The sequence below is a fragment of the Choloepus didactylus genome, chromosome 9 (assembly GCF_015220235.1).
Source record: "Choloepus didactylus isolate mChoDid1 chromosome 9, mChoDid1.pri, whole genome shotgun sequence".
NCBI classification, from domain to species: domain Eukaryota; kingdom Metazoa; phylum Chordata; class Mammalia; order Pilosa; family Megalonychidae; genus Choloepus; species Choloepus didactylus.
Window position 1 is genome coordinate 46668941 of NC_051315.1, and position 15860 is coordinate 46684800.

The 15860-nt window shown below is 38.1% G+C and overlaps 1 protein-coding gene across 16 annotated transcripts in view; it reads left to right on the forward strand.

The window, feature by feature from the left end:
• PKP4 (plakophilin 4) overlaps positions 1-15860 on the forward strand; it is a 255873-nt gene that overhangs the window by 182393 nt on the left and 57620 nt on the right. For 13 of the 16 annotated variants that reach the window (XM_037848816.1, XM_037848817.1, XM_037848819.1 and 10 more), the window contains 3 exons: positions 4365-4496; positions 4608-4798; positions 7677-8229. In XM_037848816.1, the coding sequence (XP_037704744.1) occupies positions 4365-4496; positions 4608-4798; positions 7677-8229 (876 nt within the window). The remainder of the gene's footprint in view (positions 1-4364; positions 4497-4607; positions 4799-7676; positions 8230-15860) is intronic. The other 3 variants (XM_037848822.1, XM_037848823.1, XM_037848827.1) reach the window with 1 other exon arrangement.

Sequence of the window (15860 nt, forward strand, 5' to 3'; positions counted from 1 at the left end):
AAGATACTTCATTAATTTCTATTTTCCAAGACTTTATGCAATACTTTCTAAATGAGTAAAAATTATAAAGTCACAGTCTTATTAACATTTGAAAGATAGTACAAGTATGCATAAGACCCAGAAACATAGATATACTCAAGAGAGCCAGACTGGAAATAGTTTCAAGAAACATGGCTGCGTTCTGCCCATTCTCTGAAGTATTTACTTCACTGAAATCCAACTTTAAAGGGTATCATATATGGTTGTTGAGTCAACAAATTCCAAGTATCTGTAATACTCTTAGAATGTTTGTCAGTGTCCATCTATAGCTTCTCCTATAGACTAAAGAACGTTATTAGGTTCATGTTTCTACCCTGTTTATGTTTCCTCTCTGGCACGGAATATTTTTGCACCTCTGTAGAAAGTAGGCTCCCTCCTACAGGAAGTGAGAGGTCCATGGCCAAAAGGAATTTGAGTCTCCAGAAGACAGAAGTCTCTTCTCATATTTTTTCACAAGTTACCCCTCTGAGTATGATAGCCTAACCTCAACTCACAAGCCAGACAGTTGGAAGAAATGGGACATATTCAATTTACTTAACCATCAAAGAGAGTGTCATCTGCCTTAACATTTCATGCTATTACTTTCCCAAGAGTCCCGCGAAGACTGACAGTACACTATCTTTTATATAAGGGCAACCCCCAAAACACCCTAGCAACTCAGAACAGGCACTCTAGAGGAGGCTCTAGCACAAGGCTGCAGCTTGCTAGACTGTGAAAGACTAGTTACAGGGATGCATATACTGAAAATCTCTTAACTAAAAAGGCTTGTTTCCATGGTAATTTTACATAGTACAGGCTTTCCTCATTTTGTACGGTATAAACAGCAAGATACACAGCTTAACAAAAGAGAGACATTTTCATAATTCCAGGTTCTTTGGAGAGGCCTTAGAATTTTTACTGAGGATATCTTTATGCACATTTTGTGCGTATTCGGGGATATACATCACAAATAAGATAAAATAATTCACTTTATATTCCATCTTTATCATGAGCTTAAAGAGGTAGAAAATATACCACATTTTCATCCCCCTAGAGTATTATTGTCCCTTATCCACTAATAGTTTTCTTAGTTGCACCCTTCTACATTTTCTAATTAATTGCCCTTTTTTTTCAATATTGGGGCACTCAGATGCAGCGTTAACAGAAAAGAAGGTTTATGCTTCTAATAATCTCTCAGTCTTAGATGCAGATGTAGATTTCTTTCTACCTTGAAGCTTGTTCAAGTTCTGTAATTTTAGACATACTTTTTTTTGTGGGTGTTAATTTGGTGTTTGAAAATGCCCCGTGGCATATTTCTGGTGTCCCTAAAAACATGTTTGTGATTTTTTTTTAAAAGAAAGTATCACATGTCTTTTGGTACACGGACTAAAGAGGTAGAATTTACATTTTGAAAAAATTATTTTTACTTGTAACAATGTCTCTTTCGTATTCTGATTGTGCTAAATCACAACGTGGTAACTATTTAATTAGAGTTTACAGCCTTGATCATGGAATGAGTAACGCCATCCTGTATGTTTCTGTGGTTTCCCTGGTGAATTTCTTCCATTCCCCATAGAATGTTTTTAAAAGACATTCATCTTCAAGTAAGGTTGCATAAATAGTCATAATTAATAAATGCAAACCTTGCCATACTACAGCAAGGAATATTTTATCCAGCAATTAGGAAATGGGATCTTTTGTTTATATGGTGGCTGTGTGTACATACATTTATAGGTATAAATTATATACATACCTATATATATAGGTATGTATATAATTTGTGAATTACACATTTTCAAAGAAACAGTAAACAGTAATAAAACTTGCAACAATTGAACTTTAATAATTCATAAGACATTTCAGGATCTGTTTAACTTTGCAGAAGTAGAAGTAGAAAAATGACTAAAAACCTTATTCATAGTGTGAAATTTATTTTATGGTTCATATTATCAGCTTTTTAAAACTTTTACTTTTCTATTGCTGAGGTTCAGATTTCTAGGTTACATCTTCTTCTTTTCCTATTTAAATAACTACCTCTAATAGAAGGAGTGGGGGGTGATGGTGGCATAAACAGAACGCTGATCGTTTTTGGTTTCCATGGTAATAATTTTTCAGATCCTGACACTGCACGCCACCTGGTGTTTTTAAGCCAAAAGCTTTGATGTGTTGGTAGCCCAGGTTTTATCTTGTATTAAGCTCTTCAGCTAAAAACCATCTGAACATCTTTTTCTTTTTAAAGTGGGTATATTTTTCTGTGTATGAGAATTTCCGAAGCTACCACGGTGATGCTTCAGTATCTATAATTTGTTACTGTTTCATATTTGCTTCTCAAGTGTTCATTCTTGAATGGAACAAAGCTAGACTGCTGCATCACTGATTTCAGTGTATCTCCTGTGCAGCTATTCCTAGCCATTCCAATTCCCTGGCTCTTCTGACTAGCAAACCATGTGTTTTACTTAGTCTTTAATAAAACTCCTGCAAGAGTTGCTGTATAAGAATATTTAGAACTCTGGAAATGCAAAGTAGAAGACTTACAGATGAAGCAGATCACTTTCCAGTATCATCAGCCTGAAAGAGAATCAGATCATGTTTCATTGTGTACCAGGGAAACCATATACAATCTGTAATCTTTATTGAAATTCAAAACTTGGAAATTCAGAACTGTCACAGAACTCTATATCCTAGAAGTATGCTGTCAAATGATACATCAGGAGACAGGTTGTTAAAAACCTATATTAAGAATTTCTAGCAAGTCTTTCTGCAGGCTAGGAAACAAAACATTAGATTAATTTTCACATCAAGTAAAGTCTTAGAATGAAGTGGGATTTCCCAGTTCTCCCATAAACCTTGTATTTGCTTTCCGGACTAGCTTGATTGGCAATGACTAAAAATTTTATTTTGCTTTGCGTAGCCAATCTTTATTAAACACCATAAGGTAAAACCACAGCACAATGCTGGCCATGAATCAGCATTCCATAAAGGGAAGCTGTTATTGTTACCTGGAATTTGTTCAACAGATATTTACTGGGTACCTACTGAAGTGCCTAGACATTGAAGATACGTTAGTAAACAAGGCAGACAAAAGTCCCTGCTGTAAATGAGCTTATGTTCTAGTGAAAGGAGATGGTGATAAGTTGTGTGTGTTGGGGAGGGGGGGGAGCTATCCCTCCTGTGGTGAGTAGATACTGCTTAGTTGTTACTTCCTTTAAGAGATATTTCCTAAGCTCCTTTACCCCAGACACACACACACACACACACACACACACACACACACACACACACATGCCATGTCTATTCTGCCCATTATTGCGTTCTTAGGGCTGAAATATAGTAAGTCCTTAATAACTTGATGAAGGAAAGGAAGACTAAAGAGGAGATTGAAATCCTGAGGATCATGTGTTGAACTCGTAATGTGATATGGGCTTAATTTAAATCTTTACATGAGTGAAGCATCATTCCTGAAAAAAATCTTAGCAACACAAAGTTTAAATTGGAGGAAAGAAAGACTTAAGTGAAGATAATTAGAATATGGGCAAATATATTTTGAAGATACTAAAGAAAAGAGGGTGTAATTGAATGGAATTGGGGACAGGCAGCATGACCTACACTCCTAAATTTATAGTATAAAAAATAAAATTGGACATGGAAAAGAAGGAGATTAGGTGGGCTTCTTTTAAATTCAAGATGGCAAAATGGTCCAGTTGAAAACAGAACAAGATAATGGGAGAGATGGATGTGACTAGAGGAAACAATGATCAGGTTATATTTGTCTAGAATGATTTGGGAAAAAAGAATAAAATAGATGAGTAAGAAATTAAAATTTCCATTGTTTGCCACTTTAAAAACCATATAGTTGATTTGATTGTAGACATATAATATTAAAAAGCAGGCTCTGTCTTCAGAGATTTCATCATCAATCTCGGTAACTTGGACACTACATAAATTTTCATTTTAAAAGTTTGGGATATGGAGGATCATTTTTTAGATACTCGGCCATCATTTTCACTCACAGTATGTTAATCCTCTTAAGGAACATCACCTGGGAGGTGAGTTTTCCAAGGGGGAACAAGGTCAGTTTTCAGATTTTGACTTAATATAGTATATAAGTTAATCTGGGCCTTGTAATCAACATGAACAACAGTTGTGAAATACAGCAAAATATATGAATAAATTATGAGTAATTATGGAACACTAATATAGGGAAACTCAAAATGATTGTACAGTTTAAGATGAAAACTGTCTTGTGTTAACATATAAATTTTAAGATGTTCTTGACAGATAACTAAACCTTTTTAAGCAAACTTTTTGTAGTATTGCCATTAGATTTAGCTCTTACCTTCTTGCAGATGTGCCAAATACTGGTGTAAGCAAACCTCGAGTTTCTGACGCTGTCCATCCCAACACCTATCTCATCAGGACAGAGCCAGAACAAAGGACCCTCTATTCACCAGAACTGACCTCTCTCCATGAAAGTGAGGGTCTGTTGTATTATCTTTTAAGTATTGCATTTTGCTTTTTCTATTTCCTTTTAGAAAATGAGCATTAGAAGTGTATAATAAAAATATTTCCTGCTGGTTTCATTCCTGCAGGATCATTGGGTAACTCAAGAAGTTCAACACAAATGAATTCTTATTCTGACAGTGGATACCAGGAAGCAGGGAGTTTCCACAACAGCCAGAACGTGAGCAAGACAGATAATAGACAGCAGCATTCATTCATAGGATCAACTAATAACCATTTGGTGAGGAATTCTAGAGCTGAAGGACAAACTCTGGTTCAGGTAAGCCAAGCACTGCAAGATCATTTTGAAGAAATACCCTACTAGTTGAATAACTGTTATAGATATTCTTTATTAAAAGTGAAATCCACATACACAATTTAGAATTTATAGAATAAAATAGCAAAGTCATTTTACACTATTAGAGTCCATGATATTAAGGAATTTTTAGTAATGACACCTAAAATATATTAGCTTTTGTTCATTGGCCCCTGTTAATAAATTCTGATAAATTCCCAGATACAGGAAAATAATTGTTCTGGAAACAACAGGATTGGCATAAGGAGAGTGGACCAGGAAGCATGTGATAGAAATGGGTAAAATGTTCTAATACCTTATGGGTTTATGAGTTTCTAAAAGTACTGAAGCTGAAGTATTCTGTAAAGAATGTTAGAGGAACAGAGCACTGTTCTCACATCTGCATGTAATGGGGCTAGCCCGTTCTAATTAAAAGTTTTTGCCCTTTTCACTGGAATTGTTCTATGAAAGCACATTTCTTATCTTTTGCTAGAATATAGATATTCCTGTTTATAGAAAGTTACTGTTTAGCAAATATCCATTCTTTTAAGTTAGAGTTCTCTAACTTGTTAGCCAAAAGAAATAATATTGCATACATATTTATAAGAACTCCTTAGCTCCTCCCTTGTAACCACTTGATTTACGTCAGTCCACCATCATATGCCAGGGTTAAGAGAAGCAGTTGGAGTCCTAAACACTGAGGATAACTATCTGTCCAGGGATCCCAGTGATAGCCCTGGAACTGAAAAATGGCACATAATCAAAGAAGTTAGGCTGAAGCTCTGCTTCTCATAATGCAATACAGGAAGGCTGCAGTTATGCAGCAGTGAGAGAAACACTGCAGCTTGGACACTTTCATTTCACTCAAAGACTTAGGAAAATATTTTTAAGTAATTTGAAACATTTTTTATGTTAAAACAAATACAGATAGAGTACATAATTTTTTAAGCCAAAACAAGGAAATCTTTTGTCTGGAGCAGGCTACTTCAGGCTACACCCCCAGTTCTCAAATTGTACATTTACTTCTCTGCTGTTAAGGATGCTGTTAGGGATTCTCGATTGGTGAAAAGCATTGAGAATCTTTGGACTAAATGCCTATGGCAGCTCATCTGCTTTGGTCATTTCTATGTTAGCATGACTGAAGTCATATTTTTGAACAGTAATTACCTTAACTGTAGAAATTATCCTTTTCTTCCCTTTAAAGTGATCACAGTACTTCTTTTTTAATTCTGTTTTGAACTTAGTTGATTTTGTTCCTAGAGCTGAGGAATCAGATTGTAAGGGGGCCTCTAAATCTTCCTTTGCAAGTAATCTGGCAACACATTTTTCTTTCTAAGGCAAGTGTCATCCCATTTTGGTAGTTGACAACCCATAGTGGAATTTTCTTTACTTATTTTTAGCACTATTAGTAAACCCTAAGCACAAATTTTAACTTTTCAGCAATCTGTTAATTTTTAAACCCCCTCTTTCTTGGCTTGGTGTCAGTATCCCCATCCCTCTCCAGATCTTTTCTCCATGGCTTTTGCCTTCCCAAAATTGTTGAGTTGGAGCACACATGGGGTCTCAGAGAAGACAGTTCATATTTGCTCGTGCTACCTGGAGGCAGAGCTTGCCTCCTCTTGTGACAACACAAAGGTATACAAAGTCCTTATCTCACCCCTGCTTCTTCCTTTATTACTACCAAACTAAAAAGTGGGTGGGAATTGCCGGCAGCTGTGCTGTAAGAGATACACTGAGCAGCCTGGGCCTGTAGCAAAGAGCCCTAGTGTCTGTTTTTTGTTTCTCTGTCTCCTTTCCTTTGTCCGGTGCCTGTTCCCCTCAAACCAGTTCTCCAGGCCAGTCACCACCTTTCTTCATTGTTACACAGCATCAACAAAAGGATCTAAAACCCACTATTTTCAGGAGAAAATAGTGTAGCCTTACAGTAGGATCAGACTTGGCAGAAATGTTCTTCATTTTCTGTTCTGGTCTTTTCCAGCTGGCTAGAACAAGAACCCTGCAGAGATGCTCAGCATTCCTCCTGCTGGAAAAGACTTTGGGGTGTTCTTTATTTGCATCTCTTTAAATTCACCAGTTAAAGATAAAAGCTTATAGATCAAAGGAGATAGGAAATGGCTGGAATCACTAGAAGCCATACTTGAGCTAAAGAAACAAACAAATTTGGCTAGCGCATCTGTGCAGCCAACCTGTCCCTTGAGAATAAATTCACAGAGCAGTGTTGGACCCAGACTCTATCCAAGTGTTTGTTCATTCCATGTTGAAAGAACATATTCCTTTTGTTAATGGAGCCAACCTGTAAAGAGTAAACAATCATAGATACTTTGCTATCTACATTTAGATTGATGTATTCAAGAATTTTTTTTTTTTTTTTTTTTTTTTTTGCTTTACATAAAGCCATTACGTTGGCCAAACTTTGAATCACAGGGAACAAAGTAAGTATGCTGCTCCAGTCACTTCCAGAACTCCCTTCACACTTGGGAGTTATTTGTAGCACTTGAAATAAACCATCTTATGTTTGTGAACAATGCATAGGCCAGAGGGTAAAAATATATGGACAAAAGAAAAAGGAATATAAAGTATCGTCAGATCTCTTTTTATTAGTTGACTTTAATATTCTAAAGGAGTAAGGGCAGAGGTTAAACCACACACACACACTCTCTCTCACACGCACTCTCACAAATGTAGAAGAAAAGCGCATTGAGGAAATATTTAAATCCAGCTCTGAAGTATAAAATAGGAACAGAAACTTAAATGCCTAAATAGTGAATTTACATTCTGTAGTGAGTTGTGTACATTTTTTTCTGTAGTGACAATGGACACAAAACCCTGGATAAACCCATTCTCTCTTTCCTCCTTTCATCAGCCATCACTAGCCAATCCGGCCATGAGAAGAGTTAGTTCAGTTCCATCTAGAGCACAGTCTCCTTCTTATGTTATCAGCACAGGCGTGTCTCCTTCGAGGGGGTCACTGAGAACTTCTCTGGGCAGTGGATTTGGCTCTCCATCAGTAACTGACTCCCGACCACTGAACCCCAGTGCGTATTCTTCCACCACGTTGCCTGCCCAGCGGGCAGCCTCTCCGTACTCCGCACAGAGACCCGCCTCCCCAACAGCTGTACGACGGATTGGCTCCATCTCCTCCCGGCAGCCCTCCAATCCCAATGGACCAACCTCTCAATACCAAACCACCACCAGAGTAGAATCCCCACTAACCCTGACGGATGTACAGACTCGAGTAGCTTCGCCATCCCAAGGCCAGGTGGGGTCATCATCCCCCAAACGCTCAGGGATGACTGCTGTACCACAGCATCTGGGACCTTCACTGCAGAGGACTGTTCACGACATGGAGCAGTTTGGACAGCAGCAGTATGACATTTACGAGAGGATGGTTCCCCCTCGACCAGACAGCCTGACAGGTGAGTATGAGGGGAAATCACCACATAAGACCAGTGAGGAAATCTTCTGTGCAACCATATCTGAAACAGAACAGTAGCATAGTGAAAGCTCATGTTTTTAATTCAAAGTTTACACTGTAAACTTCAAGTTAGCTTGTCCTTGAGGCTCTGAAATTCTTAATGCATAAAATCATATAATTACTTATAACAGTAGAACTCTTCATTTGGAATGAATACATTATCCCCTTCAAAAAATTAGGGTTTAAAATGACCTCTTTTGCATTGTAGAAGAATTGAGTGGAATTCTGAAATGCTAATTGATTTCAGCCTGTTCACCCATAAGTCATGTTCAAAGGTGGTATCAGAATATATTTTTCAATATTTAAATATATTTTATTTAGAAATGCTTTAATAGTATAGATGAATATGGACTTCTCCCTACTGCTTGATTTTGGTGTCTCAAATGCTACTTGGATTAAATCAGAAAGATTATTAGGTTCTGATAGGATAGCTATTGCCTTCAAGGTTTTCTCAAGGAGTCTTCCCAAATAATGTAAAGCCTTTGTTGTTTCTATTCAAATGAAGTTGATCTTTAGTTTTTTAAATTACATTTTAAAGATTACATATACACAATGGTAACAACAACAACAACAAAAAACTATACTGGACAATATGCAATGAGAAGTGGAAGTCTCAAGCTCTTCTTTTACCCTCATCCAATCCTACTCGCCAGTTTATGTATCTTCCAGGATGTTTGTTTACCTATATAAGGAGATACATTCCATGTAGCTGTACACTCACACTGTTTTTTTTTTTAATTTACACAGATGAACTCTATTATATATGTTGTGTATACCTTGTTCTTTTCACTTACTATAGCTAAGCATTCCACATCATTCTTTCTTAATGGTTGTATAATGCTCCATTTTTATAGTAGTATTATAATTTATTTAATCACTTCCCTTTAAATGAACATTTTGGAGAGGCGGGGCAAGATGGCAGACTGGTGAGCTGTCTGTTTTAGTTACTCCTCCAGGAAAGTAGGTAGAAAGCCAGGAACTGCGTGGACTGGACACCACAGAGCAATCTGACTTTGGGCATACTTCATACAACACTCATGAAAACGTGGAACTTCTGAGATCAGCGAAATCTGTAAGTTTTTGCGGCCAGGGGACCCGCACCCCTCCCTGCCAGGCTCAGTCCCGTGGGAGGAGGGGCTGTCAGCTCCGGGAAGGAGAAGGGAGAACTGCAGTGGCAGCCCTTATCGGAAACTCATTCTACTGATCCAAACTCCAACCATAGATAGACGGAGACCAGACACCAGAGAATCTGAGAGCAGCCAGCCCAGCAGAGAGGAGACAGGCATAGAAAAAAACAACACGAAAAACTCCAAAATAAAAGCGGAGGATTTTTGGAGTTCTGGTGAACATAGAAAGGGGAAGGGCCCTGAGGCGCATATGCAAATCCCGAAGAAAAGCTGATCTCTCTGCCCTGTGGACCTTTCCTTAATGGCCCTGGTTGCTTTGTCTCTTAGCATTTCAATAACCCATTAGATCTCCGAGGAGGGCCTTTTTTTTTTTTTTTTTTTTTTTTAATCGTTTTTTCTTTTTCTAAAACAATTACTCTAGGAAGCCCAATACAGAAAGCTTCAAAGACTTGCTATTTGGGCAGGTCAAGTCAAGAGCAGAACTAGGAGAGCTCTGAGACAAAATGCAATAATCCAGTGGCTGAGAAAATTCACTAAACACCACAACTTCCCAAGAAAAGGGGGGTGTCCGCTCACAGCCATCATCCTGGTGGACAGGAAATACTCCTGCCCATCGCCAGCCCCATAGCCCAGAACTGCCCCAGACAACCCAGTGTGACGGAAGTGCTTCAAATAACAGGCACACACCACAAAACTGGGCGTGGACATTAGCCTTCCCTGCAACCTCAGCTGATTGTCCCAGAGTTGGGAAGGTAGAGCAGTGTGAATTAACAAAGCCCCATTCAGCCATCATTTCAGCAGACTGGGAGCCTCCCTACACAGCCCACCAGCCCAGAACTGCCCTGGGGGGACGGCACTCACCTGTGACATAGCACAGTCATCCCTCAACACAGGACCAGGGGTGCACGGCCTGGAAGAGGGGCCCACTTGCAAGTCTCAGGAGCCATACGCCAATACCAAGGATTTGTGGGTCAGTGGCAGAGACAAACTGTGGCAGGACTGAACTGAAGGATTAGACTATTGCAGCAGCTTTAAAAATCTAGGATCACCAGGGAGATTTGATTGTTAGAGCCACCCCCCTCTCCCCGACTGCCCAGAAACACGCCCCATATACAGGGCAGGCAACACCAACTACACACGCAAGCTTGGTACACCAATTGGACCCCACAAGACTCACTCCCCCACTCACCAAAAAGGCTAAGCAGGGGAGAACTGGCTTGTGGAGAACAGGTGGCTCGTGGATGCCACCTGCTGGTTAGTTAGAGAAAGTGTACTCCACGAAGCTGTAGATCTGATAAATTAGAGATAAGGACTTCAGTTGGTCTACAAATCCTTAAAAAACCCTATCAAGTTCAGCAAATGCCACGAGGCCAAAAACAACAGAAAATTATAAAGCATATGAAAAAACCAGACGATATGGATAACCCAAGCCCAAGCACCCAAATCAAAAGACCAGAAGAGACACAGCACCTAGAGCAGCTACTCAAAGAACTAAAAATGAACAATGAGACCATAGTACGGGAGATAAAGGAAATCAAGAAGACCCTAGAAGAGCATAAAGAAGACATTGCAAGACTAAATAAAAAAATGGATGATCTTATGGAAATTAAAGAAACTGTTGACCAAATTAAAAAGATTCTGGACACTCATAGTACAAGACTAGAGGAAGTTGAACAACGAATCAGTGACCTGGGAGATGACAGAATGGAAAATGAAAGTATAAAAGAAAGAATGGGGAAAAAAATTGAAAAAATCGAAATGGACCTCAGGGATATGATAGATAATATGAAACGTCCAAATATAAGACTCATTGGTGTCCCAGAAGGGGAAGAAAAGGGTAAAGGTCTAGGAAGAGTATTCAAAGAAATTGTTGGGGAAAACTTCCCAAATCTTCTAAACAGCATAAATACACAAATCATAAATGCTCAGCGAACTCCAAATAGAATAAATCCAAATAAACCCTCTCCGAGATATGTACTGATCACACTGTCAAACACAGAAGAGAAAGAGCAAGTTCTGAAAGCAGCAAGAGAAAAGCAATTCACCACATACAAAGGAAACAGCATAAGACTAAGTAGTGACTACTCAGCAGCCACCATGGAGGCAAGAAGGCAGTGGCACGATATATTTAAAATTCTGAGTGAGAAAAATTTCCAGCCAAGAATACTTTATCCAGCAAAGCTCTCCTTCAAATTTGAGGGAGAGCTTAAATTTTTCACAGACAAACAAATGCTGAGAGAATTTGCTAACAAGAGACCTGCCCTACTGGAGATACTAAAGGGAGCCCTACAGACAGAGAAACAAAGACAGGACAGAGAGACTTGGAAAAAGGTTCAGTACTAAAGAGATTCGGTATGGGTACAATAAAGGATATTAATAGACAGAGGGGAAAAATATGACAAACATAAGGCAAAGGATAAGATGGCTGATTCAAGAAATGCCTTCACGGTTATAACGTTGAATGTAAATGGATTAAACTCCCCAATTAAAAGATATAGATTCGCAGAATGGATCAAAAAAAATGAACCATCAATATGTTGCATACAAGAGACTCATCTTAGACACAGGGACACAAAGAAACTGAAAGTGAAAGGATGGAAAAAAATATTTCATGCAAGCTACAGCCAAAAGAAAGCAGGTGTAGCAATATTAATCTCAGATAAAATAGACTTCAAATGCAGGGATGTTTTGAGAGACAAAGAAGGACACTACGTACTAATAAAAGGGGCAATTCAGCAAGAAGAAATAACAATCGTAAATGTCTATGCACCCAACCAAGGTGCCACAAAATACATGAGAGAAACACTGGCAAAACTAAAGGAAGCAATGGATGTTTCCACAATAATTGTGGGAGACTTCAACACATCACTCTCTCCTATAGATAGATCAACCAGACAGAAGACCAATAAGGAAATTGAAAACCTAAACAATCTGATAAATGAATTAGATTTAACAGACATATACAGGACATTACATCCCAAATCACCAGGATACACATACTTTTCTAGTGCTCATGGAACTTTCTCCAGAATAGATCATATGCTGGGACATAAAACAAGCCTCAATAAATTTAAAAAGATTGAAATTATTCAAAGCACATTCTCTGACCACAATGGAAAACAATTAGAAGTCAATAACCATCAGAGACTTAGAAAATTCACAAATACCTGGAGGTTAAACAACACACTCCTAAACAATCAGTGGGTTAAAGAAGAAATAGCAAGAGAAATTGCTAAATATATAGAGACGAATGAAAATGAGAACACGACATACCAAAACCTATGGGATGCAGCAAAAGCAGTGCTAAGGGGGAAATTTATAGCACTAAACGCATATATTAAAAAGGAAGAAAGAGCCAAAATCAAAGAACTAATGGATCAACTGAAGAAGCTAGAAAATGAACAGCAAACCAATCCTAAACCAAGTAGAAGAAAAGAAATAACAAGGATTAAAGCAGAAATAAATGACATAGAGAACAAAAAAACAATAGAGAGGATAAATATCACCAAAAGTTGGTTCTTTGAGAAGATCAACAAGATTGACAAGCCCCTAGCTAGACTGACAAAATCAAAAAGAGAGAAGACCCATATAAACAAAATAATGAATGAAAAAGGTGACATAACTGCAGATTCTGAAGAAATTAAAAAAATTATAAGAGGATACTATGAACAACTGTATGGCAACAAACTGGATAATGTAGAGGAAATGGACAATTTCCTGGAAACATATGAACAACCTAGACTGAAGAGAGAAGAAATAGAAGACCTCAACCAACCCATCACAAGCAAAGAGACATATACAGGACATTACATCCCAAATCACCAGGATACACATACTTTTCTAGTGCTCATGGAACTTTCTCCAGAATAGATCATATGCTGGGACATAAAACAAGCCTCAATAAATTTAAAAAGATTGAAATTATTCAAAGCACATTCTCTGACCACAATGGAAAACAATTAGAAGTCAATAACCATCCGAGACTTAGAAAATTCACAAATACCTGGAGGTTAAACAACACACTCCTAAACAATCAGTGGGTTAAAGAAGAAATAGCAAGAGAAATTGCTAAATATATAGAGACGAATGAAAATGAGAACACGACATACCAAAACCTATGGGATGCAGCAAAAGCAGTGCTAATCTTCCCACAAATAAATGCCCAGGGCCAGATGGCTTCACAGGGGAATTCTACCAAACTTTCCAGAAAGAACTGACACCAATCTTACTCAAACTCTTTCAAAACATTGAAGAAAATGGAACACTACCTAACTCATTTTATGACGCTAACATCAATCTAATACCAAAACCAGGCAAAGATGTTACAAAAAAGGAAAACTACCGGCCAATCTCCCTAATGAATATAGATGCAAAAATCCTCAAAAAAATACTTGCAAATCGAATCCAAAGACACATTAAAAAAATCATACACCATGACCAAGTGGGGTTCATTCCAGGCATGCAAGGATGGTCCAACATAAGAAAATCAATCAATGTATTACAACACATTAACAAGTCAAAAGGGAAAAATCAATTGATCATCTCAATAGATGCTGAAAAAGCATTTGACAAAATCCAACATCCCTTTTTGATAAAAACACTTCAAAAGGTAGGAATTGAAGGAAACTTCCTCAACATGATAAAGAGCATATATGAAAAACCCACAGCCAGCATAGTACTCAATGGTGAGAGACTGAAAGCCTTCCCTCTAAGATCAGGAACAAGACAAGGATGCCCGCTGTCACCACTGTTATTCAACATTGTGCTGGAAGTGCTAGCCAGGGCAATCCGGCAAGACAAAGAAATAAAAGGCATCCAAATTGGAAAAGAAGAAGTAAAACTGTCATTGTTTGCAGATGATATGATCTTATATCTAGAAAACCCTGAGAAATCGACGAGACAGCTACTAGAGCTAATAAACAAATTTAGCAAAGTAGCAGGATACAAGGTTAATGCACATAAGTCAGTAATGTTTCTATATGCTAGAAATGAACAAACTGAAGAGACACTCAAGAAAAAGATACCATTTTCAATAGCAACTAAAAAAATCAAGTACCTAGGAATAAACTTAACCAAAGATGTAAAAGACCTATACAAAGAAAACTACATAACTCTACTAAAAGAAATAGAAGGGGACCTTAAAAGATGGAAAAATATTCCATGTTCATGGATAGGAAGGCTAAATGTCATTTAGATGTCAATTCTACCCAAACTCATCTACAGATTCAATGCAATCCCAATCAAAATTCCAACAACCTACTTTGCAGACTTGGAAAAGCTAGTTATCAAATTTATTTGGAAAGGGAAGATGCCTCGAATTGCTAAAGACACTCTAAAAAAGAAAAACGAAGTGGGAGGACTTACACTCCCTGACTTTGAAGCTTATTATAAAGCCACAGTTGCCAAAACAGCATGGTACTGGCACAAAGATAGACATATAGATCAATGGAATCGAATTGAGAATTCGGAGATAGACCCTCAGATCTATGGCCGACTGATCTTTGATAAGGCCCCCAAAGTCACTGAACTGAGTCATAATGGTCTTTTCAACAAATGGGGCTGGGAGAGTTGGATATCCATATCCAAAAGAATGAAAGAGGACCCCTACCTCACCCCCTACACAAAAATTAACTCAAAATGGACCAAAGATCTCAATATAAAAGAAAGTACCATAAAACTCCTAGAAGATAATGTAGGAAAACATCTTCAAGACCTTGTATTAGGCGGCCACTTCCTAGACTTTACACCCAAAGCACAAGCAACAAAAGAGAAAATAGATAAATGGGAACTCCTCAAGCTTAGAAGTTTCTGCACCTCAAAGGAATTTCTCAAAAAGGTAAAGAGGCAGCCAACTCAATGGGAAAAAATTTTTGGAAACCATGTATCTGACAAAAGACTGATATCTTGCATATATAAAGAAATCCTACAACTCAATGACAATAGTACAGTCAGCCCAATTATAAAATGGGCAAAAGATATGAAAAGACAGTTCTCTGAAGAGGAAATACAAATGGCCAAGAAACACATGAAAAAATGTTCAGCTTCACTAGCTATTAGAGAGATGCAAATTAAGACCACAATGAGATACCATCTAACACCGGTTAGAATGGCTGCCATTAAACAAACAGGAAACTACAAATGCTTGAGGGGATGTGGGGAAATTGGAACTCTTATTCACTGTTGGTGGGACTGTATAATGGTTCAGCCACTCTGGAAGTCAGTCTGGCAGTTCCTTAGAAAACTAGATATAGAGTTACCATTCGATCCAGCGATTGCACTTCTCGGGATATACCCGGAAGATCGGAAAGCAGTGACACGAACAGATATCTGCACGCCAATGTTCATAGCAGCATTATTCACAATTGCCAAAAGATGGAAACAACCCAAATGTCCTTCAACAGATGAGTGGATAAATAAAATGTGGTATATACACACGATGGAATAC